The 26963-nt window shown below is 36.3% G+C and overlaps 5 protein-coding genes across 6 annotated transcripts; 2 read left to right on the top strand and 3 right to left on the bottom strand.

Annotated features, from left to right (window-relative positions):
* Positions 1 to 729: 729 nt before the first annotated feature.
* Positions 730 to 6511, bottom strand: LOC111007386 (U3 small nucleolar ribonucleoprotein). Its single transcript, XM_022279738.2, has 14 exons — positions 6249 to 6511; positions 4600 to 5328; positions 4392 to 4453; positions 3729 to 3858; positions 3485 to 3595; positions 3258 to 3395; positions 2252 to 2320; positions 2088 to 2129; positions 1885 to 1953; positions 1721 to 1792; positions 1570 to 1623; positions 1340 to 1481; positions 1186 to 1248; positions 730 to 1102 (listed from the first exon to the last, which is right to left on the bottom strand). The coding sequence occupies exons 2-14, from the start codon at positions 5320 to 5322 to the stop codon at positions 1095 to 1097; spliced, it is 1683 nt and encodes a 560-aa protein (XP_022135430.1). The 5' UTR covers positions 5323 to 5328; positions 6249 to 6511; the 3' UTR covers positions 730 to 1094.
* Positions 6512 to 6662: 151 nt separating this feature from the next.
* LOC111007199 (SWI/SNF complex component SNF12 homolog) lies at positions 6663 to 9735 on the top strand. 2 transcript variants are annotated; one of them, XM_022279473.2, is made up of 3 exons: positions 6663 to 6799; positions 6984 to 8887; positions 9300 to 9735. In XM_022279473.2, the coding sequence occupies exons 2-3, from the start codon at positions 7257 to 7259 to the stop codon at positions 9367 to 9369; spliced, it is 1701 nt and encodes a 566-aa protein (XP_022135165.1). In that variant the 5' UTR covers positions 6663 to 6799; positions 6984 to 7256; the 3' UTR covers positions 9370 to 9735. The 2 variants fall into 2 exon arrangements, with proteins under 2 accessions (XP_022135165.1, XP_022135164.1); XM_022279472.2 differs by having other exon boundaries at positions 6676 to 6818.
* Positions 9736 to 11460: 1725 nt separating this feature from the next.
* On the bottom strand, positions 11461 to 13987 carry LOC111007253 (cytochrome P450 94B3). Its single transcript, XM_022279550.2, has 2 exons — positions 13305 to 13987; positions 11461 to 12507 (listed from the first exon to the last, which is right to left on the bottom strand). Exons 1-2 carry the CDS (start codon positions 13887 to 13889, stop codon positions 11548 to 11550), a joined length of 1545 nt encoding a protein of 514 aa, XP_022135242.1. The 5' UTR covers positions 13890 to 13987; the 3' UTR covers positions 11461 to 11547.
* Positions 13988 to 19183: 5196 nt separating this feature from the next.
* LOC111007476 (SAP domain-containing protein) lies at positions 19184 to 22602 on the bottom strand. The gene is made up of 6 exons (XM_022279857.2): positions 22405 to 22602; positions 21394 to 21439; positions 20683 to 20797; positions 20369 to 20433; positions 19669 to 19772; positions 19184 to 19539 (listed from the first exon to the last, which is right to left on the bottom strand). The coding sequence occupies exons 1-6, from the start codon at positions 22504 to 22506 to the stop codon at positions 19501 to 19503; spliced, it is 471 nt and encodes a 156-aa protein (XP_022135549.1). The 5' UTR covers positions 22507 to 22602; the 3' UTR covers positions 19184 to 19500.
* Positions 22603 to 24300: 1698 nt separating this feature from the next.
* Positions 24301 to 26952, top strand: KING1 (SNF1-related protein kinase regulatory subunit gamma 1). Its single transcript, XM_022279243.2, has 6 exons — positions 24301 to 24576; positions 24855 to 25027; positions 25267 to 25437; positions 25568 to 25843; positions 25995 to 26158; positions 26404 to 26952. Exons 1-6 carry the CDS (start codon positions 24405 to 24407, stop codon positions 26699 to 26701), a joined length of 1254 nt encoding a protein of 417 aa, XP_022134935.1. The 5' UTR covers positions 24301 to 24404; the 3' UTR covers positions 26702 to 26952.
* Positions 26953 to 26963: the final 11 nt, after the last annotated feature.

The raw sequence follows: 26963 nt of genomic DNA, 5'->3' as shown, positions 1-26963 counted from the left end.
AGAGATGGTGCTGCGCGATTGGCCACATTATGTGCTGGCCATGTGCTTAAAATAACTTTGCATGACATATATATCACAACTTTCATCATACGCATTACCTCCATACCCGTATGAGGGCGTTATTACTTGAGGTCCCAAACCACCCAAACTATGTCTTGACTATTCGAACATTATTCTTAAAAACGAAAAATGTCTACTCCTCCAGAGAATTTTCTAATTATTATCTAATCGAAATGATAATTATGAATAATGATGATATTAGAAAGGAATCTACAGAAGTGGAGGAAAAATTTAGAGAAGTTGCATGATTGACTTGGCTCCCTTTTAAGAGTTGGTACCACATTATATTATTATTAGCTCGTGCTAATAAAATATTGTACAAATATATAATTTGGCACAAAAAGCATAGGCTAATTTTAGCACCATTACCAAATGTTATGGAAGTTTCCATTTTACTAAAATTATAAAAATTACTCGATCAAGTCCTTGTTAAATGACAGAGTTAGATTGAATAACAGAATGAAAATTAAGAACTTAAGGATCATTATTTGCCATAAATTAACATTTCTTCGAGTGTTTAACAATTAGTTTAGCTTATCCAATTAAAAAACCCAACTGGCCCCAAAAACAGAAATTAAAAAAATTAATTCAATTAGCATTTAATTCAAATATAAGTACAATACAAGAGTAAAGAGGGGAAGCAAAAAAAAAAAATCAGAATCCCAGGCATCACTTCAAGATGGATTTATATATTTTTCTTGCAATTTGTCGCCAAACACTCTTATGATGGAAACTGAGAGGCAGATGTAAAAAGAATTACAGATCAGTAAGGAACATATAACAATATCACCACATTTCAACCCATCAATCAATATACTATTCCTGGAAGCCAGCCACAAGTGAATAATACGTGGAGGCAGAACACCCGAGTCACCATCCTCGAGCTATGGAAACATGTATCGCACGCGCAAAATCTGAAAAATACCAATACTCTCATTCCTCAGCTAAGTAGCCAATTCTATCATCCCCCTTCACTTAGCATCTTGAAATGTTGATGGTCAAAAGACTTGAGAAGCGCCAAATAATTAGAATCCTCATTGGCCTAAAAATTTGAGAATAGTAACAGTTAAAAGGTTACAATAGTTGAATGTTCGCTACGAAATCATATAGAAAGAAATATATTACCTGCGTTGGTATTTGAAACTGTAGTATTTCTTGGCTTCTTTGCGTCTCTTTTTGCCACCATGGCTGTAATACTCGGATCATTAGGCAAGTCATTTGACAACAGATACATGAGCCTCTATATATATATATATATATTTTTTTTTTTCATCTTTACCTTTATATTTCCTTTTCTTGTTGGCCCTTCTCCTCTTCCTATCAGATTGTGTAAGTTCTGCATCTTCTTTGATTTCACCTTTGCCCGCAAAAACTTCCTCTGGAGCAAGCATTGCCGCATCCGAGACAGCAACAGGAGCAATCTAACAACAATAGAACATAAATCAAATGTTAGCTCGTGCAGTCGACTTTGTATAGACGTGTGATAATAAGAGCTAGAAGAGCTGTTACCTCTTCCATTGCTAAAGCAGGGACATTCACTGCTATAGACATATCCTCTATGACCTTTATGAATAAAGAATTAACATTTAGATGAGTAAATGACCAGAAATATGGTTGATATATTACATTATATTCCAAGAATTTATCAGAAGTAACATACAGGTTTCGGAGCGAATGTGAAATGGGAAAGAGCATCCAACTTCAAGCAAAGTTCCTTGAAAAGTATGCTCGCCTGATTTGAGGTAAACACAAGATTAGGCAAGTGTCAAAAGATACTCAAATTATAAAATATATTAATAAAGTACGAAATAGTTTATAATATACCTCTTTCTTCGTTTCATCCGAGAATGATGATGGGGCAGTAACCAAATTTGTCTTTTCAACATACTCTTCCTGCAAAAGAATTGGAAGAATGGCCCTTATAATCTTTTAAATTAGAATAAATCAAATGAGATATTAACAAGACATTAAATTCCATAATAGAGAAATATCAAGTTGGAAGATATGGCAGTAAAAGTAAAACAAACCTCGTATAATTCACTGAGACCTTTCTTGCTTTTATTCTCATCCTGTTCATAGAAAAAAGGTTGATAAACCTTGATCAAGAGAAGTACCACTTGAATATAAATTACATACATACATAAATACATCGCCAACACAAAAGAAATTCTAAAGAGAAAAGGATACTGACCAAGTCTTTAATTTCTCTGGGTGCTTTTGTAGGTCGCTTAGGAGCTTTCTGAACGTCATCAAAACGCCCCTGAAAACAATTAATAAGTTAATGTTGGTCAAACAGTCTCTCGTAAAGAAAATCAAGTCTATAGATGATGGTAGCAAATCATCTAAAAATTAGCAGAGGAATATGACAATTGGAAAACAAAAGTTTCCACGTCTTGCTCTCTTGACCCCATATGCAATCATTCTTCCTTGTATCAATACAAGTCGTTTCTTCTTTGAAATGAATTCTGGCTTCTCCACAGAATAGGATATTCCCACTTAGTCGGACACCCTTTCTTTATACAAAAGATAAAGTTTGATTAAGTGACAAATGCATTTTTCTTTGATTATTTTTAATTTATGAAAGCATATTGACAGGACTAAATTGTAAGAGGATGTGAATGATCATCTTGGCAGCACAGCACTACATTTTACGTGTTAAAGAATAACAGTGATTACACTCTGAACTTGAATGATACTAGTCTAACCAGACTAATTTGCTTTTAAATAAAGAGAAAGAATCCCCAAATGCTTCATTTGCCAAAAATTTATAGAACAATATTTATTATACACCTGACAAGTATGGTAAAATATATTCTCCAAATTTATAGAAAGTTAAGCTATTTAATCAAGTGGGTAAATGCTATTCTGCTAGTTCGTTAAATTTGGAACAGACACCCACTTGCTCCAAGCATACGTTAACTATCAAATTAGTGTAAAAATGAATTATTACTGTATTTTTTCCTTGATATTGTAACATGAGACAGTAAAATGAATGATGAAGGGAAAAAAACATTTAGCAAAAACAAGGAAAAGAATTTGTTGAATAGTTCAGACAATTTAACACATCAATAAAATATTGAACAAGTAATAGAACAGTCAAAATAAATAAAAGCTAGTGCAATATGGTTCTAACATCAAAATCATACTCGTTTAGATAGAGAAGCTATTTATATTAGGTAAAATATTTTAAAATTTACCTCAAGGATCCTTTTCTGAATCATTTCTTCCAATGTTGCAGTAACTTCCTCTGTGATTACTGGTGCTGGTCTCACATTGTGCTCAAAATCTAGATCAACTTCCAGAGCACTATTCTTTGGTCTTCTGGCAGCAGTTACCTATTATTGAAGTCATAGTTTCAAACACTTGAAAATAATCATACCTTAATATAAACTATAAAGTAAGAAAAATGAAATGATTAAATCACCTCTCCCTGCATGGTCCACGTTTTCGGCTCCAAGTTTGCTTTCTCCATCATCTCTATTTGAGATTGAAGCTTCTTAAGTTGTTTTTGATGAGTTGAAAGTTTTTCTGACTTCTATACATGCAACTCAAAATCAGAAACTTCAACATGAGTATTCCCAGGGAAAAAAATTGTAAAAAACAAAAAGAGGACCTATCAGCTTAGAATTAGAAGCTGAAGCAGGCAGTTGTGAAAGGAAGTTATGTACCTGTTCATCACGTGCTTCATCATCACCCTCTTCATCTCCTGAATCTGAGAATTCTGACTCTGACCCATCCGTCAATTTGGATTTTCTTCTTCCAGAATTCTTCTGTTTAGCACCAAAGAAGTCTTTGTATCTGCAAAAATAGTCGATTCACATATATTGTAAGTTAATATTTAAAGTAAAAAATAGATCAATGAAACTATTAAAAAAATCAAATGACTAATAATCATGAAAAAAATTGAGAATCGTGGCTTCCAGTTTATGATGAATTTCTCATTAATAAATTTAAAAGAAAACAGTTATTACAATAGTAGAAATGGTGGCCTGTCTAGAACAAAAGGCAAACTGAAGAAAAGAATTTGTAGTTGGGAAAGAGGGGGGATCTATCCTTCCAGACAGCCTCAGAAACCGTATTGTTAAGATGCCCTACAACCAATTTCTAATTACTTTTGCTTTAGGTACAGATGCACAAACTTCTACTAATATTAGTGTCATCTATTGCATGTAATCCCAACTTAGGACAGGTATCAGAGTTACATTAAAGAGTAAAAACTACTTCGCTAGCCTAGTAGCATGACTGAAAGTGAAAAATACAATTAAGTACTTCTATCACTTTAAGGAGTTGGTCATTTACAAGCATATGGAAGAAAACATGATCCCACATACCTCGCTTTTCCCAGTTTGCTAGCATCTTCATCCTCCTCATCATGGAGGTCAAACTCCCCAAGCTACAAAGGAAGAAAGTAGACAACTTTAAATTACAAAAATAACAAGCATCTTAAACTAACAACTTCCGCAACAAGTAATATCACGAGCAGTAAACTCATTCATAGCAAAACAACAGGATCAGTTTGAATAAGCAATGTGCCCTCACCTCATCATCTTCCTCATCTTCATCGTCATCAGATTCTTCTTCTCTCTCCCTCCTTTGTTTCTTTTCCTTCTTGCTACTTTTATTCTCCTCTAAACCATATTCTCTTACTTCATCCTCCTCCATGAACTTCTCTAGCTCTTTTATCTTAAGAAATCCATCCTCAATCCCATCATTATCTCCTTCTCCCTCATCTTCATCATCACTTTCTTCCTTCTCGGCGTCTCCATCTTCTTCTTCTTCGTCTTCTTCATAGTTCTCTTCCCCCTCCTCATCATCCTTGTCCTCGTCTTCTTCTTCTTCTTCTTCATCAAACTCCTTTATATCCTCTTCAAAATCATCACTTTCTTCCCCCAACCCGTTGACCATCTCTTGAACAACATTCTTCTTATTCACTAAAGCCACCTTCAAGTTTGAAATTTCTTTTGGATTCTTCTCAAACCATTTCAAATCCCGGTGAACCCTTGCCAAAAGAGGTTGTGATTGTAGGTCAATTTGTTGCCATATCTGCTCAGCATCAAATCCATCAACAAGGAGATGATCAAATGGAGATTTAGGGCTGAATGATTTAAGTGTAGAAAACAAATTCTGTGAGGCAAGGCGAGCAACTTTAGACAGAGAAGGGTTCGGAGCAAGCCAGAGAGGCGGGTCGGTACATTTGAGAAAATGAAGTGGTTCAAGACCAGCTTCAGTGGTAGGAAGAAGCACCACTTTCTCCGCCTCCATTGAGCTCTGTTACAAGGTAAAAGGTAGGTCTTTCATTCAGCAATATCACATAATAAGAATTAAGTCAATTAACTTCAAAAAATAAATTTCAAATTTGTACTTGTTGAAACTAGAGATGTAAACAATTAGAACTGATCAAATGAACGAGAGCCATTACCTAAGAGTGAACACGGAATTCAATGGCCAATCCAACTCAAAATTTTAGGGTTGGATTGTTGGGTGGTATTATTTTTATTTTTTATTTTTAGAAACCCATAGGCCAAGTTCCTGAACATATAAATCAATTCTCATTGTTGCTTCATGGATTTAGGGTATAGGACGAACAATTTTATATTTAAAACAACTTCTAAATTAATAAGCAATGGGTAGAGCTTAACAACTTTTATTTGTTTCATAAGTTGCAAAATCTGCACAGCCTATATAAAATCCAAGCTTATACCATATTTACTCCACAGCATCGTATTAAACTCACCCCATTTATCAGAAGACTTACACGGGTCTGTTCTTCCACCCAACACCAAACCAAATTAAACAAACTCTTTTATTTATATATGTGTGGCGGATTTTGTGTAGGGACTATGTGGTTCAGTGTGCAATTTCGTCGGGCATTGCTTGTGTAATATTTAACAAGACTAAAAAATGTACAGCTACTGATTTAACAACACTAACAAAGCAGTAGTTGCAGAACATATAGAGCAAAACTAAACAATGATCGATTAAGAACATTTGCATTTTGCAAGTAGTTCCACAAAATAGGTAACAAAACTAAAAAGACAGATGAAATCACTTCGTGAACATTCAATTCTGACCCATGAGTACCATGGCCACAATAAATAGAGTTAATTTCCTTTCCTGCAATGGTTTCATAGACTACCACATTCAAAAACGGGCAAATACTTCTACAGAAATTATTTCCCAAGAACTACCTCTCTACGGCGGGCCGGCGGCGACGGAAGACAGAAGGGGACGCACGGCGGAAGATAGCAGCGCAGCGACGGACGGTGGAAAACAGTAGCGAAGGACGGCGAACAGCAGCACGTACGGGCAACGGAAAACGGACGGACGGGCGCGCGACTTACTTCTACCGGCGACAATGGGCGAGAGGATGAGAAGCGGCTGGCTGAGGGAGATGAAGATGCATCGAGAGGGAGAGAACTTTGACGCAAAAACCCCAAAACAAAACCCTTTTCTAAAACATAGAAAATCTTTTTTTCTTAATGTTTCGGGTCGGGTCGGCTCTTTTAAAACAGCCGAATCAAACCGGTTAGTGGGCTTTTTAACACCCCTGGTTCCAGGCCCAAGTAGGAGTACATTCCTGATTTTAAGGATATTTATGTAACTTCTACTGCATCGAATAGATCCGTCGTAGATTTATTGGCGGAGTGAAGAGCGCCGGGGAGGAGAGAACTCCCTCATAACCGGATTCACAGCAGATACCAATAATTCGGTTGAGCAGAAGTAACGAGAGGAACCACCGGTTAGAATCTTTTCTTCAGGTCTACGTTTTCCTTTGTAATTTCTCCCCTAATTATGTTCAACGTTGCTCTAAATTTCTCATAAACGATTTCTGAAGAATCAATGCTTGGAATTCTTCTGTGGCATACTAGTTACGAAATTTATGCTTGCTCATTATGCATGATTGAACTCGCTCGTAAATCTAGGGCTTGAAATTCTCGTTTGGGAAGTGGGGGACGAAACTCTTTAGTGATTATCCGAGGATTTTCGTGGTTTTGGCTCAGTTGAATTATTTGTTACTATAAATAGTGAGGCGAGTTTGAAGTACTTTTGTGAAAGAGTGCGTTTTCCAGAGTTGTCTCGACGAGTTTGGTTTCTTGGTGATGAATTTGGGTTCGAGAGACTTCGTTGGAGGCTCATTATTTTGAATGGAGTAATTTGATTCCTCCCCAAACGGATTTTGGTTGTATGAGTTAGCGATGGCGATGAATAACAACAGCAGTGCTAATAGTAACAGTGTGGTGAGGAATGTGGGGGCAACTATGCCGGTGAATAACAGCCCTAGTATTAACAATTTGGGGAGAAATGTTGGCGCAGCCTCACATTTTGGGAATTCAGGCGTGGTTCCACAAACAAGGCCCATGAACCATCACGCTCATCTAATCTCTCAGTCGCAACCTCAAATACAAAGCGGGTCGCATTTTCAAGGTCATTTTCAGTTGTCCGAACCACAGGTGCATACGATGTCTCAGATACAATACTCACAGGTTCATGCACAGGCAAGAGCACAGTCTGTTCATGCACAGTTTCAAACTAATACTCAACCTGTCCAACTACATAGTGCTAATGCTAGTAATGTTAATATGCCACCCTCTGTTTCAACGACTGGAACTGGGAGTTCTAAGAGGCCTACCCAGAAGCCACCTTCTAGGCCTCCAGGATCTTCTAACACTGGCGCTGGTTCACTGTTTAAAACCATGGAGCTAACTCCAGCTGCTAGAAGAAAGAAGGCTAAGCTTCCTGAGAAACAAATACCTGATAACGTTGCTGCTCTTCTGCCAGAATCTGCTATCTATACCCAATTGCTCGAAGTTGAGGGTCGGATAGATGCTGCTCTAGCGAGAAAGAAAAATGATATTCGAGAGTCTTTAAAGAACCCTTCACGCATTCAGAAAACCCTAAGGATCTATGTCTTCAATACGTTTGAAAATCAGAATCAAAATAGTTCTGATCAGAAGAATGTACAATCCTCTTCTTGGTCGCTTAAGATAATAGGGAGGATATTGGAAGATGGAAAAGATCCTGTTATCGCCAAAGCCATGCAGAAATATAATTCTACATATCCAAAATTTTCATCTTTCTTCAAGAAAATTACTATATACTTGGATCAGAGCCTTTATCCAGATAACCACATAATTTTATGGGAGAGTTCCCGTTCTCCTGTTTTGCAAGAGGGCTTTGAAGTGAAGAGAAAAGGAGATAAAGAATTTACTGCGGTGATAAGATTGGACGTGAATTACACGCCTGAAAAATTTCGTCTTTCACCAGCTCTGTCAGACGTGCTTGGAATTGAGACAGACACCCGCTCAAGAATTATGGCTGCACTATGGCATTACGTGAAAGCTAACAAGTTACAGAATTCAAATGATCCTTCTTTCTTCACATGTGATCCAGGTCTTCGAAAAGTGTTTGGTGAAGAGAAGGTGAAGTTTTCCACAGTATCTCAGAAGATATCACAACATTTGATTCCTCCCCAACCTATAAACTTACAGCATAGAGTTAGGATTTCAGGAAACTGTCCAACTGGAACTACATGTTATGATGTCGTGGTGGATGTGCCTTTTCCAATAGAAAAACAAATGTCAGCATTCTTGGCGAATCTGGAGAAGCATAAAGATATAGATTCCTGTGATGAATTGATTACTGCTGCAGTAAAGAAGATTCATGAGCACTATCGAAGGCGAGCTTTCTTTCTTGGCTTTAGTCAGTCTCCAGCCGAGTTTATCAATACTTTGATAACTTCTCAAAGCAAGGATTTAAAAATCGCTGCTGGAGATGCTAGCCGTCTGGCAGAGAAAGAACGTCACTCTAATTTCTACAGTCAATCATGGTGAGCTACAGTACAGTTGTTTATTGTATCTGTCTTCTTTTTTTTTTTCTAACTCAAATATCGTACATAGATGTCATCCATTGAAATTGTGTGATGAATGTTTTACGAATTCAGTTACTTTCTTTTAAGCATGTTTTACACAGTTTAGGTAGCTTTCTAATTATTGGCAGTGGCAAGAATGGACCACTTGATGGATGCTATTTGTGTCATGTGCTCTATTCTATATTCTTTTTAATACTGGCAAGAGTGACCCACTTGATTTGATGCCATTTAGGTCGTGCTCTTTGTTTTGTGGGGGAAGTAAGAACCATTGTTTTATGACATGATGGGGTGATACGCACAGATATCTAACCCAACCAAAAGTTTTTTAATTGATTGTTTTATAATTTTATACGTAATTGTGTTTTATTAGGTTGGAGGATGCTGTCATACGGTACCTCAACCGCAAACCTGCTGGAAGTGATGTTCCTGGAAGCACTTAAGGGATCCCGCTCAACATTGGCTCCCATTTTGATCAACATCAATCTCTAATTTGGTGACATCGTTTCTGATATTTATCTCTTTTATCACTTCTTTCATCTTAGGGGACTGAGTATCTGAAAAGATATGGGAATTCTGTATTTTAACCAATGGCTAGTTCATGACCGGGTGACTATCTTGCTGGGAAAAGTCATCTTAATTTGAGTAGAATTAAATATTTCCATGTTGTACCATTTTTCAGCTAGATGTTAGAATTATAGATGGTTTTGCTTTTGTCTGTTCGCCAAAAGTTTCAGATCAAACAAATTACATTCCAAGCTTTGCTTGGTTCTAAATTTGCTTTATACAGAAAACAACTCTGGCAGCTATCAATTTTTTTTCTCTTCTTTTTTTTTTCCGTGGCCTCTGTCAGAAGTTATCAACTGATATTTTTAGAATATGGGTCATGAGTCTCGTGACTATTCTAGAGATTTTCCTTTAGCTGGCTGTAGATAGTGGAGTAATTACTAAAATCTGATATGTCCTGAACTTGTAGAAGAGGCAGTGCTGAAACTTCATTATCTGGAGGCTATAAGAGAGAATGCTCCCCCCCCCCCCCCCCCCCCCCCCCGATAGCTTGTTCTGATAAGGCAGAACAAACTTTGTGAACAGGCCGTTACTGTCGTTTAACTCATTGCTTTGCTATGCATGTAAAATGAGCTCCCACTTGTATCTGTACAAGTTCATATCCTGTCTTGGTAAAGCGTTTCTTTTTTTGTTAATTCAACAATTGTCGGGTGGGGATCGGAGTTTTATCCTTAAGAAAAGTAGTTGATGTCTTGTCTACTTAGCTATGCTTTGAATTGACAATATACGAGTAGCGTGTAAAGTTTTTATTAAGAGTATTTATGAATCATCTAGATTGGCTACTTTACCTTCCTTCTTAATTAACATAAAGAGTTGTGGATTAACTCTATTGATGAAAATTTTGATTGGTTGTTTGATAAAATGGTGTGGGTTGGTTCATAAGCAAAGAGTTTACTGTGTATTCAGAAATTATTGATCACAAGTTCGTGATATCTGAATAAATAATAATTTTAAATGATCTGTACAGACAATCTTTAAGAACAGATACGGAGACATGTTTTCAATACCTTTTTAGTCTCAATTGCCAGACAATCGTTGCAGGTTGCAAAGATGCAATTAAATGAAAGTAGATATCTGCCTACAGCATAATTGAAAGACACAGTTCATATACAAATCTTTATACAGCTCAATTGTACTGTATTTAAGTATATATTTCTTTAAGATATTTCTGAACTTGCTTCGCGGTTCGCTAGTTCGCAGTTTTGGTTTTATATTCTTAAGTTGAGAGAAAAAAATATTGTCTCAACCATTGACATTGCAGAGACAGATTAATATTTTTAACCAGATGTAACTAAAATGATTAAAATTTTAATTTAAAGTACAAAATTAATAATAGTTATTTAAATTAATATTTATACTAAAATTTTCTTCATGTAGATGGGGATTTGAAACTCCTTGCTCTGGAGAAACGAAAAGATATCTTTACTCTTTTTCCAAAGTTAATAATTTAATAGGACATTAATACAAATGAGATTAAAATAAAATATTTGAAAAATACTTGGTTCTTTAACGGTGAGAATCAAATCTTGTTCTCATCACCGTTGAAAAATTGAGGACTCATTAATTTTTATAAAAAGTTTATATTTTGTTCTTTCTCTCTTCTAATTGTATATTTAATAGGGGGAGGATTTTCTCGTTACATCAAGGAACTAAGTATTTTCATAAAATTTAGGTTTAGCTTCAGCTACTCAATAAACTATAAGTGCATATGCAAGTCTTACAAATGCCGACTGAAGTTCTATGTTAGGAATTTATATTTAGATATGAAGATCCGAAAAAATCAAGATGGATGTATTGAGACAAATATTGTTAATTTAAGGACAAAGACAAAAGAGTTAATTACGGGGAACATAAAAAATTAATGTGTTTTTTTTTTTTTTTTGAGTTCATCAAATTCCATCAATATCACGCTTTGTTGACCGAATCGTAGAAGAAGAAATACTTTTGCCGTTAAACTGGAAAAATAATGGAATGGAACCGAACCGACCTGAACATACATATAATTTGATCTGGTGGTACTATTTATACATTAATTTTAATGTTGTGTTTGCGATTCACCAAATGCTTGACTTTTGTGCTGTCCTTTCTGTAACATAAACCTGTAATCCACCAGCCATATGAGCTGTCAACAAAGGGACAAAAACCGGCACGTTTCCACTAACCGGTACCAATTCAAACCGCTTCAAAACCGTGGCCACCACGTACTTCATCTGAATGAACGCCATTTCCTTTCCCAAGCACATCCTCGGACCGGCTTGAAAAACCGGGAACTTGAACGGGTTCACCGCTTTCAACTCTCCCTTCTCGAACCACCGCTCCGGTTTGAACTCGAGCCGGTCCTTCCCCCACAGCTCCTCCATCCGCCCCATTCCGTACGGGAAGTACGTGACTCTGTCCCCCTTCCTCACCGGAGTTCCGTCCGGGAGAATGTCCTGCGCCGCCGCGTGCTTCGAGTCCCACGCCACCGGCGGGTACAGCCGCATGGACTCGCAGAGGCACGCCTTCAGAAACTTCATCTCCTTCAAGTCTTCGTAGTCATAACCAAGCGACGTCGTTTTAGACAACGAACTCACTTCCTTCACGATGGTCTGCTCCACGTGTCGGTGTTTGGTGAGCAACCAGAATAGCCACGTCATTGCGGCGGAGGTGGTGTCGCGGCCCGCCATTATGAAGCTCACCACCATGTCTCTGACCTCTTCGTCGCCAAGGCCCGCGGATAAGAGGCGAGACAACAAATCCCCAGATTTGTCGTTTTCGAGGGTATTATTATTATTATTATTACTGGTCAGCTTTTTGTTGCGGATGATGTCGGAGACCCAGGTGTGAACCGTGTGAACCGCTTCTTTGAGCTTCTTTTCGGAGCCGACGTTGAGGATCCGCTTGGCCTTCCACGCCAGGAAAATCGGCGCCACTGCCCGCTTGGCGCTCACCTCCGTCGCCGTGTCGAAGGCCTTCACGTGACCTGGAACTGCCCGCGACATGTCCAAGCATTGCTCGTCACTTCCCAGTGTCACCTGTAAACAATACAACAATATAATATTAATTAATAACATATATATTAATGAAGTGGGTCGAGATTTCGTCATCTTATCTCCAGGTAGGGTTTGATTGGTTGAATTATATATGTTTGGATAGACAAAATTAATGTACATATTCAAGTGGGTGGGTGGAGATTCAAAATCTTCTCTTGTTATTATATTAGTTAAATTATTTAAAGAAAAATTATTAAAGTAGGAAATGAGGAGTCAAATTTCAAACCTGTCACTTAAAAGAATAATATTAATATTGAGTGTTTATTAATCAACATCTATCTTACTATAGTATAAAAAAAATATTTCTTTTTTTATGCTTTTCAAAAATATAGTTTCAAAATTTTAATAGTGTGACAACATGAAGATGGATACTAACCAATAAAGCATTTCGTTAGTTAATGAATACAATTATTTAGATTCAACCTACCCTTTAGAGTAAAGGTTATTAATACTTTAACAAATTGAACTAAAATAACACTTTTGATGTTTAAATTTTTACGAGGAAAAAAACATATATTTTCCCTTTTTAGAAGAAATTAATACATGTGAAAAATTTAGTGTTGAACAACAAAAAAAAAGTCAAACAACAATTATTATTTATGGTCAAATTGAACTATTATTATTATATAGACTTTCAATTAGTTGAGTTCATTTGGGAGAGAGTTGAAACGTTGACCAGTTCTACTACATATATGAGGAATCCTAAACTTTTACCAATATATATATTTGAATTAAACTCAAAACGGTTTGAAGATGAAGAGTGAGAGAAGATGACAAACCTTACAGACGGTGTCAAAAGCGAGTCTTCCCAAAACATCTTGCAAATCCAAGACGGCGTTAGTCCGGGCAGCATTCTCAAGCAAAGGGATCAAACGGAAGTGGACTTCTTCTTCAAGCGCTTTAACCACAAATTCCCTAAGGGACTTAGCGGAGAATTCGTGGCTAGCCAGCTTCCGCTGGGTGGACCACAACTCGCCGTCGACATTGAAAATGCCGCACCCGAGTAGATCGCCGAGTATGTCGGTGAAGGGCTGCCCCTTCGGGAAGTTCAGGAAGTTGGTCTTCAGCATGTACTCCACGTTGGCCGGGTTCGCGGTCACAACGGTCCGCCGAGAACCGAGCCGGTGGACCACAATGGTCCGAGTGGGGGAGCTGGAGAGGAGGTCGGTGTACCAGGCCAAGAGCCGGCGGCGGTTTTTGAAGAACGAGATGAGGCAGCCTATGAATGGGTACGAAGGAGGGGAAAAACGGTTGACGGAGGAGCAGTACGATTTGTAGATGCAGATACAGAGGAAAAAGAAAGTCCAGAGAGAGAGGGAGAGGAGGAAGAAGAGGGACATGGCGAAGCCCAAATTGGGTTGCATGGTAATTTTGCCAATTGGAAGAAATTATTATTCAATGGAAAGATTTTTTTTTTTTTCTCTCTTATTTGGTTTCGGAAGTGGATGATGAAGTAGAGAAGCGGAGGAGGGATTGGTATTTATAGGGTGGGGAAATGGGGAATGGGGATTGGGAAAGATGAATGAGCTGTAAAGAAATAGCACGTGCGGAAATTGGGAACCGAGAAACTGGTACGGGAAACTGGAAAGAGCAGTTTTTTTTTTTTTTCTTTTCTTTTTTGATAATGGGACAAAGACGTTATTGTCCGAACCCTTCAGAAATGAATTAAAAACGTGGTTACTTTATTTTCTCTGTCTCTGCCTTTTGTTTATTTCAGTGTGTGGTGATTATAAGATCGGAATTTTAAGTCGTGGGTGATGATATGAAAGATTTTAGGAATAATGATAGAGTGATAATAAGAAAATAAGCAAGTAGGGAATTTGAAAGGGAATGATTGAAATTTTTATTATCACTCCCAACAATTTTGACTTTAAATGATGGTAAAGTATCCTCAAAAGTATATTTCTTGACTTATTTTTCCGTGACCACCAACAAAACAATAAATATGACGGTAGATAACGTATTATTATTAATAGATTACTATAACAGGTGAGGAAGGTTTGCACTTTCGTATTTATACTTTTTTGTGAAACGATTCATCTGGTCGAAAGAATAAGTCTCCGCGAGTGATCTTTGAGTCAGATTTATTGGACGATATCGATCTCATTAATGACAACACGAATTGAGGAAATGAAATCGATAGTAGATATTAGAAGTTTGACAAGCTCTTTTCTACATTATTTTGGCAGTGTGCAGAAGCAAATGAAAAAACGGCCCATGTGCTTACGGGTGAATCTCTACGCATGAATCACTTTTGTGGTAGTCAAACTTCTCTTCTTAACTAGTTCACCAAATGTAGGATAATATCAAGAACAATATAACGATTACAACTCTTTAATAATGTTTCTAATGAAGTTCTTATTTTCTTAGAAAAAAAAGGAAAATTTTGCAATCTCTCAGAATCGTATTATATAGAGTGTGTAGCTAATTTATTTTTTCAACTTTGTTTTAATATGCTAACTCTTGTAGAACCGGTTCAATTTGATCTAATGTATTAAGTTTTGGTCAAATATAATATGATAAAAGTCAAAACATATTTTTAAATTATAAATAAGTATATAAATGGATTATGTTGTATTGATGGTCAATATTTGTTTAATTTAATTACATGCATAATTTGTGCTAACCAAAATTTAACTTGATTGGATAAGGTATCCATTTAAACAAAAGATTGTAAATTTTAGCCTACATAATTTTTTATTAAAAAAAAATCATGCATAATTTGAGGGGCACTTGCTTTAAGAATAAGAAAAGAGAAATACTTTGATCCTATTCATGGAGATTCCATAAATACCATTGATGAAACAATCCAAAAAATAGAATTATAACAAGTTATTATATGATTTCTAGTATAATCAAAAAACATTAAGCGCAAGTAAATAAAAGAGGCAGAGAAACTCTTGTAAGTATTAAAGGGGTCTTAGTAACATGTAGGAATAATAAGACCTAGTCTTTCTTTTGTTGCCCTCCATTTCATTACATTAAGTAAAAAGTATAAATATAAAAATAGAGAATTAAGATAGATCACTATATATCTATCACATACCCATAGATTCTCAAGTATCTACTTTCAATTAAAAAGTTAAAAAAAAACATACATAATTTACTTCTCAACAAGATTTTCAGGCCTGCATTTTTTTATGGGTTTGGTTACATCTAATCGAATGGTTATATGATATATTTTAAAGATTAAAGATTATACATTTAATTCTCTTACTATGTTTTCCTTATTTAGTTACGTTCCATTGTTCTCTTTCGCTAATTACATCATCGTTTAGTTCTATAGTTTTTTAATCATATATTTTTCATCCCTTTATAATTGGGTCGGTTCAAAGCATGTGTTCCTCATGTGAACAGGCTTTAAGTAGAAAGGGATGGGAGATGGGAAGGTAATGTATTTTGTCTATAGTTAATGTTATTTTATGTAAACATAAATTTAAAAATTCCAATTTTATAAAGATTCGCGAACTTTAAAAAAAAAAAAAAAAAAAACGAAAGAAAGAAAGATTCGCGAAACGTCAAATTCATATATGTCAATAAATGAGACAAATGTAATCCCTATTCCATCCTTGAAGTAAGAAAACACAGCTCAACATCTCTAACTCTTGTTCCTATATTTTCTCGATAAAAATAGTTTAATCAATCCATTAAATTATTGTCTAAGGCTAGATTAAGCATAAATACATTTTTAATCTTTATATTGATAAAGATTCCCTTCAGTGAAGATAAATATAGGATTTATGGAGAAAATACTTTTGAAAAGAATATTATTAATTATGAAAATTATCATAAATTGGCCTATTGATTTCAAAAAAACTACGAATATTAAATATCAATATTCATTGTTTTCATCTCAAAATCAATTGATAATGAAAGAAGAAGTTCATGTATATTATAAATCTATGTAAGGTCTCTTTTGAAATGGGATCCTTCACATTAAAATATAATTTTAGAAATGATGAATTTAAATTAAAAAAAATTATAGTGTGACAAAGAAAAGAAATAAATACAGGGAGGAGAAGAGAGAGAGTAGATGTAAATTAATTATGGCACGTGGGAAATGTGCTGTGACTAAGTAAAAAGAGATGACTGACAGTGACTATAATATCATTATATGTATGCTGATGCAAGAAAGGCTTCACATTGCCAAACACAATATCTCTTTGGTTTTTTTCTATTAAAGAATTTGCCTTTACCGACTATTTTTTACCAAATAATGCAACATAAAAATAAGAGGCTGAAAAGACAAAAATATACAATAATTTACATGCCCTTGGCGTCGGTAAATGAATCCAATTTATACCTTCAATTAGTTTAATTACGTGTCAAATGTGACAAAGCACAAAGCAGTGAGCACGCTCTTATTTTTTAAATAAAATGTGTTGACACGTTAAAATAGTGGATTTTAAGACTATACTCTTCTTTCATTCTCAGAGTATAGCTATGTCAATTTCAAACTTAATTTCTGTTTCAAAAAAAATTAAAAAATTCAAACTTAATTTCTACATTTTTGTTTTTGCAATTTCAAGAATGAAAACATGGGAAAAGATGTGGAAACACGGTAGAATTTCAGAGTAAGAGTGAATTTAGAAATTACTCTAGAAAAAAAAAGTTTAGAATAACTATTAATTAATGAAGGCAAAACTTATTTATAAGCACTTTTTGTGAGAATCTTTTTTTATTCCTACTCGGTCCTACTATATTTAATTTAATTACAAAAGAAACAAATAAAAAATTAATTTTTAGGTAGTTGTCATCATGCTATTCTTTTGATTATACCTTGATCAATCTAGAACAATGAACCAATCCAAGATGGTTAAGTAATTTTTTAATAATATATTTGAGAGTGATTTTAGCAAAAATATTTTATAATCATATTATAAGCATTTTTAGTAAAGACAAATGATTTTCATGTTTTTTAACCTACCTTGTTAGAAGTATGTTTAATGCTGTATTTGGGAGGGCTTCAATTCAATTTAAGTGATTTTAGGATAAAGGTACTTTGATTATAAACATTTTCAGTAAAGACAATATTTCATAACAAATCATTTTATGTTGGGTTCTGCCACACCATTAAAAGTGCCTTTTAAGTATTTTAATAACAAACAATACCCAAGCCAAAAATACTCAATTATTTGCAATAAATCTGAAAAATAAAGTTTAATTAGTTAAAAACACTTATTTCGTTTCTTAAACCGCCTAGAAAATAAATAAATCAAAAGAGTAATTAGGAATGAAGTGAGAGTTAATTAAGCGGCGGGGCAATTAGGCCTTAGTCAATAAGGTTAGCCAAAGTAATCAGAAAGTTGATGCCAAAACAAAGTTGAGCCGCATCCCAGCAGAAATAAAACGCAGAAATTGCAGAATATGAAGCTGACAAAAATAAATAAATAAAAAAAAGGCCTTGGATTTTCCAAATTCTGTGAAGATTCCATAAGTTTAATTTCTAAACGCACCCACCAGTCCCCACCGTCACAGATAAACGTCGATTGATAAGCCTGCGTTTCGATTTTCAAGTAGTCGGCCTGTTGTCTGTTATGAATAAGGAGGCGCCGCAAAACATAAGAGGCTAACATATAAGAGCACGTGAGAGAGAAACTTGGAAGACTCCAACGATGTCGTTTTGTGTAGAGAGAGAGAGAGAGAGTAGTGGAGTTCAACCCATCCGAGTGATCTCCTTGCCCAATTATGAAAATTAAAACGGATAATAGACTCCAAGATGCCTAAATCTCTTTCTTTTTTTTCTCTAATAAAGAAACGTTGCATTAAAAATAAACAACACACCACAAATAGAAACTATAGAGAAAAACAATTATCCCAAATGACATAGAAAAGTCACAGTATCCTAAATCTCAATTTAAAAGTTCAAAAATATTAGAAAAATATTATTATTATTATACAAAATCAGACCAACTCCAAATGCAGTAGATATTAGATAGTGATTATTTGAATAGGCGTGGCTGTATTGTGACCCAATGAATTTATTTATTTTATATTTTTTTCTGGTCTATATAATCTCACCGTCCAGAAGTGGAGCCCCCCAGCGGTCGGAACCGCTCGTTCGAAGCTTTATCTAAATTTGATTTGGCGTGGCAGTGCACAGTGGCGGAAATTTGGACGACATGTCGACGGCGACAGACAATGACGGTGGTCGACCAAAGCCACTTTCATTTTGGTCAGTCAAGTCACTGACACTGGGACCTTCTTTCTTATTGCCAATCATCATCTACAGTATACCGTTTGCTTGAAAACGACTTGTCGTCCAAGGCCATGGCGTATTTCGATTTCTTCTGTATTTTATGTATCATGTTCTTCCCCGAGTGCACGATGGCGTTTGGGTTCAATAATTTACTCTCTCCCACCACACTTGTCGACTTGCCCACAAAACGGCGTTCCTTTTTCATTCTGGCTTTCGTTTGTTGGGTCATTGATGAAGTCGTAGTGTGGCAATGATATTTTGGTAGATTCAACTTTGCCAGCGTTCCAATTAGACACCTTTTCAAAATTAGTAGGATTTTTGGCTGTTCATATTCTGTGTACTCGAGCTCTTCAATATGTACTTGTATTTTGACTCCCTCAAAAACATGTAACAAACTTTCATAAAATGAATGGAACACTTTCTCATAAAATAGTCAAATGACGCCCAGATGCTAAAAGATGGTAAAAGACCTCGAAACTCAACTCGAGCATCGTCTTAGTTTCTATGAATGAGATGTTGGAACATTCTCATGATCACGTCTTGTACAGAAGAATCTCAGCAATTTTGGAAGAAAAATGAACTTTCCAATTTTATCTCTATAATTTAACTATGAATGTTTTCCCATCATCAAAATGAATACAGATACCCATGGCTAACTTTCGGTTCAAGTATAATTTACTTCTAACTACATGTTGAGGAAACGGTAATCCACAACTTCCTTGTTTTGGTTTGCCTGCTCATGCAGAGTACAGATGTTTCACTCTCATAGTGGTCGCTTAAACATCGGAGCTTCTCAGGCGGGAAATCAGCTCGTCCTGCACCAAGTCGATCGATGAGTAAGAAAAGGCAATTATAGACAAAGCAATGACATTCATCTCAAACCATGATAAATAAGCCTCAATCAGTCAGCTACTACAGATCTGATTACGATAACATATACTTGCCTTCTTTCCTTTGGGCGAAAGGCCTCTGGCCTTGAGAAGGGCACGCAGCCTCTCTACAGTCAAATTATAGAGATGCTTACTCGGTACTTCACTGTTTGATGCTCCTGGATGCATGACGATATTAGCCACCATAATTGTCAGATTTGGAACAAAATTCTAAAGAAACTCTATAATGATTTACTAGATAAAGAAAGTCGAAATAGATCTTCCCCTGAATGGCCTTTGTGATTTAAATTTTCAAATATATCTTAATAACTAATATTGACCGTTGGACAGATTTGTAGACGTTAATCACTAAAGAAGTATGATATGCTGGGTTTTTTTTGGAGACAGTAATGATTTTATGTTCTTCCTTTCACTCTTGAGGAGTCAGCATATTGGTCACATCTTCTTTTTCCTCAATATACACAATAAATTTAGGAGTCTAGAAAAGCACCTGATAAATTTAATGCCTCAAAAATAAATGGATTAAATGAGAAAATATATTTAAAAAAAAAACAAAAGCACCACGACAAACTGATCCTAACAATGAAAGGTCCTACCGATAAAACTCTTGCAAAGAATGACTAGGCTACATTAATCTTTGCACAGACATTCAAAGAGAAACAAAGGCAGGATTTAGTTAACTCTTGTGAAGAATATTAGCAGTGAATAATGTGTCAATGGTTACTTTCTGTATACATGATCGACCAGAACGTACCTTTGGTTGAACATACTTGTGCGCTGGCCCTCTTCGCTCTGCTATCTGAAATTTTTTCACCAGCCCTGGAAAGATAAGGGTAGCATAACCAAGACTCATTGTTACGTAGATGCCAAAACCGAAATTATGTGTTCAAACAAAGAATACAGTGATGTATGCTATGAGCAACATATTATAAGAAAAACGACAATCTATTGTTTGCTTCCAATGCCACATAAGAGAAATGCAGCAAAATATGACAGTTTCAACAAAAACTGACCAACTAGAAACTTAAAAATACAGTACAGATTTACTTAGATAAGTTACAACAGTACCTCTTCCGGGAGGAGTCAGCTGCAGCTACTCCCTTTCCATCCTTTGAACTGGAATTTTTAAGCATTAAAGATCTAATAAGTATATTCTGCTGATTTGTCTTTATGTCTTGATCCTCTGGGTACAAAATGGATTGAAGGTTTGTCAACTTTTGTTGTAGTCATTATAGGTAACTCGGAAAATAGAACATACAGTGCTTAGTGTATTTGTGAAAAATAGTTCCAGTTTCTGACATGCGTTTCAGACCGTGAGATTGTCGGCTCTTTGCAAAAAGTAAATAGAGCAGCATTGGCAATAACTATTCGGTATAATTAAGCTTCAAGATGAATCTCAGATTTCATTCCTGACAGTGTGACAGTTATGTCCACAGCTATTTGTTGATTTCTACGTGTACATTCATAAATTATGTAATTTGACAAATCAGCAACCATAACTGTGCAAAACAAGCATTTGGAACCAAAGTTCGTAGAGTTGCACAGCAAGCACTATAATTATCATTTTTGCTTTCTTCATAGGTTTCATGCAAAATCAAATGTCTGGTGAATAATGGTTCTTAAAGTGCATAGTCTACAGTCTAACGCACTTAAATTGGTGCTTTATGATATGTCAATAATCTTGCGTTAAGTTGGTGCTTTATGATACGTCAATAGTCTAATGCTTAAATTGTTGCTATATGATAAGTAAAAATAACAATTAGAGAAATAAAATATGACCTGGTGGTGAGGTATCATGAAGACAGATATAGACTCGCATACTTCCCTGCACGAACATAGTAAAAAACATTGTTTCAATGGGGACTAAAAACCACAATATGTAAGCACAACTGACTAGAAGTGCCTCCCCAAGGGTTAAAGAACTAGGCAATGATACCACAAAAATAATACCTTTACATTATAATGGGGCTATAAATCTTCCAACATAATAACACACGCACATCCTATTATTATTATTATTTTTTATATCCTTATGTCCGAACCAACTTACGCGCACCTCAACTAATCACGAGCCAGCTACCTGACCCTACCACATTTTGTTGACAAGGAAATCCGTAGGATATTAAATCCTAGATAGATGACCGTTATGGTTTAAACTCATTCCTTCTAAGTCTTTTGCTATTTACATTGGCCCTTATTGACTACTAGGTCATCCCATCATGGTTCACTTACATCCTATTATTAAGAGTTAAGACTGTAGAGATAGCGAACTCAAATACTCAGATCACCCGATCTAACGAAATCTAAAAGTAATAGATGTGAAATAAGGACAGTATCCTGGCAAATAACTAGCTAAAAGAAAACTCAAAATTATACCTCTATGTCACAACTTATAAGTTCTTATCCCTGTAAACAACCAGTCCTTGATCGCTGATGACTTGGAAGCCTAAAACATGAGGGCACGATGGAAGCTCAAAGCATACTTTAACATTTTAAAACGCAGGATGGATTCAACTCCCTCTTAAATGTGTGAGCAGACTCCAATGCATTATAATGAACAAAATTGAGAGAACAATTTCCGCGGCTTCAGGTCATAATGAATTCGAGCTGATTGATTAGACTGTACATAATTCTTATCTAAGTGAAAATTTTCCAAGTAATGTACCGATGATGGGAAGAGACACTAACTCGAACGCTTAACCACTCTATAAAAATACAAATTCATAACGGGACAGAATACAGAAGAGCAAGAGTTCAAATAGCAATATGAGATTTGAGAGAAAGCATTACCGGATTTGAGGAGGGGACGGTGGACGAAAAGTAGCCACGGGAAGGAAGGCCGCCGAGGAACTTGGAAGCGCCATGAGCCGAAGAAGAAGCGGAGGACGCCATGGGCGAGAAACCCTCGCAAAGTAGAAACTAGAAAGAGAGCAAGATGATCAGTCAAAATCTGTGTTAAACGGCGAAAACCCAATTTGGTAAACGAAGCCCACTTCGCTAAATACACGCGCATGAATACACTCGAGGCGCGGTAAATCTTGGCGGAAAATACTTGAAAAATACTTGGCCTGCTGACATGATAAATATTTTCCTCGACACTATCTGAAAATATTACTAACTTATTACTTTAAAAAGAAATATTTTCTTTTGTACTTAATCTCTCTTAATGTCAACTTTTTTTTTTAAATATATTTTATTTTTTATTTATCTATCTTAATGTCAAATATTGGGCGATGGTGAAAAATAAGATTGTCCTCACCACGAGAAATATGTATTTTTCAATCTTTTCGGCCTCGAGAAATTTTGAAGAAATATCTCAATTTTAAATCCCAAGCCACGACCACAATAGGTCAGTTGGGTCCTATGTACCGATTTTACCCTCTTCATATTGGAAATTTATTTCTCCCTTATAAATAATAGGCTAAATTGAAAAAAAAAATCCTAAACGTTTGTTGTTAAGCAAACATCAATTGATATTTCGAATTGAAAGTTACATATAAAAATTTAAATATTTTTCCACCATTCTCAACAGCTTGCTTTGCTATCGTTTATTCAATTATGCCTTAATTATTCTTTTTAAAAAACCAAACTTCTTCCATATTTCTTCTATTTTTAGACTTTATATATACAAACTTCTATGTTAATAATACGTTGTTCTTTATTTTGGTCCCCGTAAATACTCTTTAAAACAAGCAATGGAAAAATGAAAAATATATAAATGAATGTAGCGTAGGGTAAGTATCAAATACTGAGCCAACTTAATTTCACATAAAATATTTACTAAATGGGCATGTGTAGATTTTAGGTTACTTTTCCTAAAATAGCATTTAGTCTTTTATATTAATAGTTATCATTTAATTGTCCATTTTATTTCTAAATATAACATATATCTCAATACTCATAATTGATTAATGAGAATAACTAGCCAACCTTTATTCACATGGTTCTATAATAATGAGCTATTGGCTTCCAAAACCTTTAACCTCAATTAGTTAAAAGTCACTAGTAATCTACTTTTGTTTTTACCTCGGGAAACGTATAAAGTTTAATGGTTGCTAAACAATTTATGAAAAATAAGCCGTAGGAGGTAATTTAAAATGAGTATCAAAATCGGGATAAACAAATATCTGAAAATTTCCCTCTTCAATTGTACCATCCTTATTCGTGGATCACAGATATGGGCTGGGCCTGCCCAAATCCAGCCCAATCACTTCAGTGCTATCCGACCGGCTCGCGAGAATTCAGACCGTGGCCGCCACGTCTGCAAGTCAGAGCCAACGAGACCATGCCACATCATCAGATGAGAGCCAAGACTCAAGACAAGCAGCAATGCGCAAAGTGCGCTGGGGCGCACGTTAGCATCGCCCACCAATGGCCAGCAGTAAATGTAGGATAAGAAGAAAGGCGGTTTTTCCATTTTTTCCATCGCGGGATCCGACAAATCGGATAAGCATTAGCGTGCTGTACGTAAAGGGCGCAGATCTCTGTTGACCGGTGTACCCCCATGACGTGTCATGCATCATCTGGCACCCGAATCCCCACGTGTCCAATCAAGTCAGCCCTCATCAAAGTATGCAGCTTCAACGGCCAGGATTAAACACACAACACCGAATCAGAACTCCCGCTACCAGACAGTAGCGTTCCTCACTGAGTTGGGACTTATTTATGGCATCGATCCAAAAAAATATCGTGAAAGTTCTCAAAACCAGAGTTGGAAAAGCGAAAAAGAAAAAGAAAGTCTTATCATAGAAGAGAGAGAGAGGAACAAAAAAAAAAAGAAAAGAACAAAGATGGTAATGGCAGCGACAGAGGAGAGCCCGAGAAGCCCAGAGGCGAAGGTGGGGATGCAAGTGGAAGATTTATGGGACGTTCAAGAGCCGCAGCTCAGTCCCACTGAGAAGCTTAATGCTTGTTTTGAGGGCATCCCTGTTTCCGCCTTCCCTCCCGCTCCTCTTGATCAAGGTATATATCCTTCTTTATTTGTTATTCTCTTGTATTTTTGTTCCAATATGTGATTTGGGTTTTCATTTTTCTTCTTGTTTTACATAACAATCTAGAATATTGGAGAGGTTCGAAGAATTTATGATTGAATATTTGGAGAAATTATTCGAGAGAAACTGTATTTCAAACGGTTATTAGGCTAGCCATGCTGTGACGGTTAACTTGAGTAATTTTTTTTAGAGGAATAAGATTATTTGTTGCATGTGTTTGAAGTGTTTATCTGGATTTGTGTTGTTCAGTAATTGAGATAAAATCGGACAGCAGTCTAGCTGAAGCTGTTGAAATTCTGGCTCAACATAAGATCCTCAGCGCGCCTGTGGTGGACGTCGATGCACCTGATCATGCAAGTTGGATTGATAGATACATTGGTATTGTTGAGTTTGCTGGAATTGCGGTTTGGATTCTTCATCAGGTTAGGATTTTGCCAATCAATCATCTTTCTTTTTGAAGCACAACTTCTATAAATGTATATGTAGAGACTGAAGAATAAAATTGTTTTCTTATGAATTTGAGGCGTTGGGATAAAAGCTGATCCATTTTGATGATATGGGAAAGGAAGGATTCTTTTGTTAATGTTTTTGGTCAATATAGCTATTTTGTGGATTATTGTGCACCATTGAGAGATCTTAGACACCGCGATTTGTCTTGCAGTCCGAACCTCCGTCCCCGAGGAGTCCTAGTGACGGAAGTGCTATGGCTGCAGCAACAAATGGGGTGATATCTCCTTTGGAACTCCAGGTACTGGGCCCGGAATCAGCTGTGGCGACCTCGGGGAGCTTTTTCGAATCCTTAACTTCCTCTGAATTGTACAAGAACACGCAGGTTCTATTTCCGTTCCAAGATTATATCTGAATTCTGAAACAACATTAAGAATGGCTTCCTCTCAGTGCTTTGTTTGCCTTCTAGCTTATGAATGTGTCTTTGACGTTCATCTAAACTTCTCGATGTGCAGGTGCGAGACATCTCGGGATCGTTCCGTTGGGCCCCATTTCTTGCTTTGCAGAAATCGAATTCCTTCTTGACAATGCTCTTGTTGCTTTCAAAGTACAAAATGAAGAGCATACCCGTAGTAGACTTGGGGGAGGGGAAGATTGATAACATTATCACACAATCAGCTGTTATTCACATGTTAGCAGAATGTGCAGGGCTTCAATGGTTTGAAAGTTGGGGAACAAAGACGCTTTCCGAGCTCGGTCTTCCCATGATGTCACCGGCTTCTATTGTCAAGGTAAATTCGTGTTCTTTTGAACATTCCAACAAGACAAACAACGTCGGTCTATTTTTCGATAGTCATGCTTCATTGTACAAGTAATTCATATAATTGGTTCGAATCTGTTTGTCGATATATCTTTCTTCAATGTCGTCCTCCCTTACCGCAGGTGTACGAGGACGAGCCCGTGCTACAGGCGTTTAAAGTTATGAGGAAGAAGCGGATTGGAGGTGTACCTGTTATTGAACGGGGTGGAAACAGGGCAGTAGGCAATATAAGTTTAAGAGATATTCATTTTTTGCTCACTGCACCAGAAATCTACCATGATTACAGGTTTGTGATCAATATATTCATCCTGTTTCTGCCTTAGTTGACTGGCGGGCGAAATTTTCCCATTCTCGGGTTAAGAAAAAACCCGAAACAGAAATGACTTCGAATCGTAAAATGTAGTAGCTAACTCACGTATGAGGTAGTCACCACTTGCTGGCACTAAAGTGATCTTGTGCAATATCAAAGAACTCTGCGGATACAAGAATCTGTATTTATCGATTAACATAGGCTGTTGTTTTTTTCAACAGATCGATAACAGCGAGAAACTTTCTGACTGCGGTTAAAAGCTACTTAGAGAAGCATGCAGAGTTCTCTCCAATGCTGAGCAGCATGATTACGTGCAAGAAGGATCACAAAATAAAGGAACTGATCTTGCTGCTCGACTCGAAGAAGATCCATCGGGTGTACGTAGTCAACAACGACGGTGATCTGGAAGGAGTTATCACTCTAAGAGACATCATCTCAAGGTTAGTCCACGAACCCCGCGGTTACTTTGGCGATTTCTTTGACGGTGTTCTGCCATTGCCTCAAAACAGTCGAGTTTGAACGTGAAATGCTATCATCAAGCATGATGTTCTGGTCAATTTTACTTAGGATTAACTTCTTTTGTGCCTCTTCATTTAGTTTTTACCTTCGGTGCGTTCTTTGTCCTCGATCTCCGATGGTTTATCGGACGGATTGAACATGCAGATTGTAATATAGGCAACTTACCTGTAATTAGTTATCGTCTGGCCTTGGCACATTTTCTGTAAATTTTTGGTTGGCCTTAATCTCCAAGCAACTTGCTCTTTCATACACACTTCTTTTT

Source organism: Momordica charantia (assembly GCF_013281855.1).
Source record: "Momordica charantia cultivar OHB3-1 chromosome 6 unlocalized genomic scaffold, Mcharantia_2.0 BLBB01000006.1, whole genome shotgun sequence".
Classification (NCBI taxonomy): Eukaryota; Viridiplantae; Streptophyta; class Magnoliopsida; order Cucurbitales; family Cucurbitaceae; genus Momordica; species Momordica charantia.
Note: the sequence above shows the minus strand (reverse complement) of the source record. Positions and strands in the feature narration are given on the sequence as shown.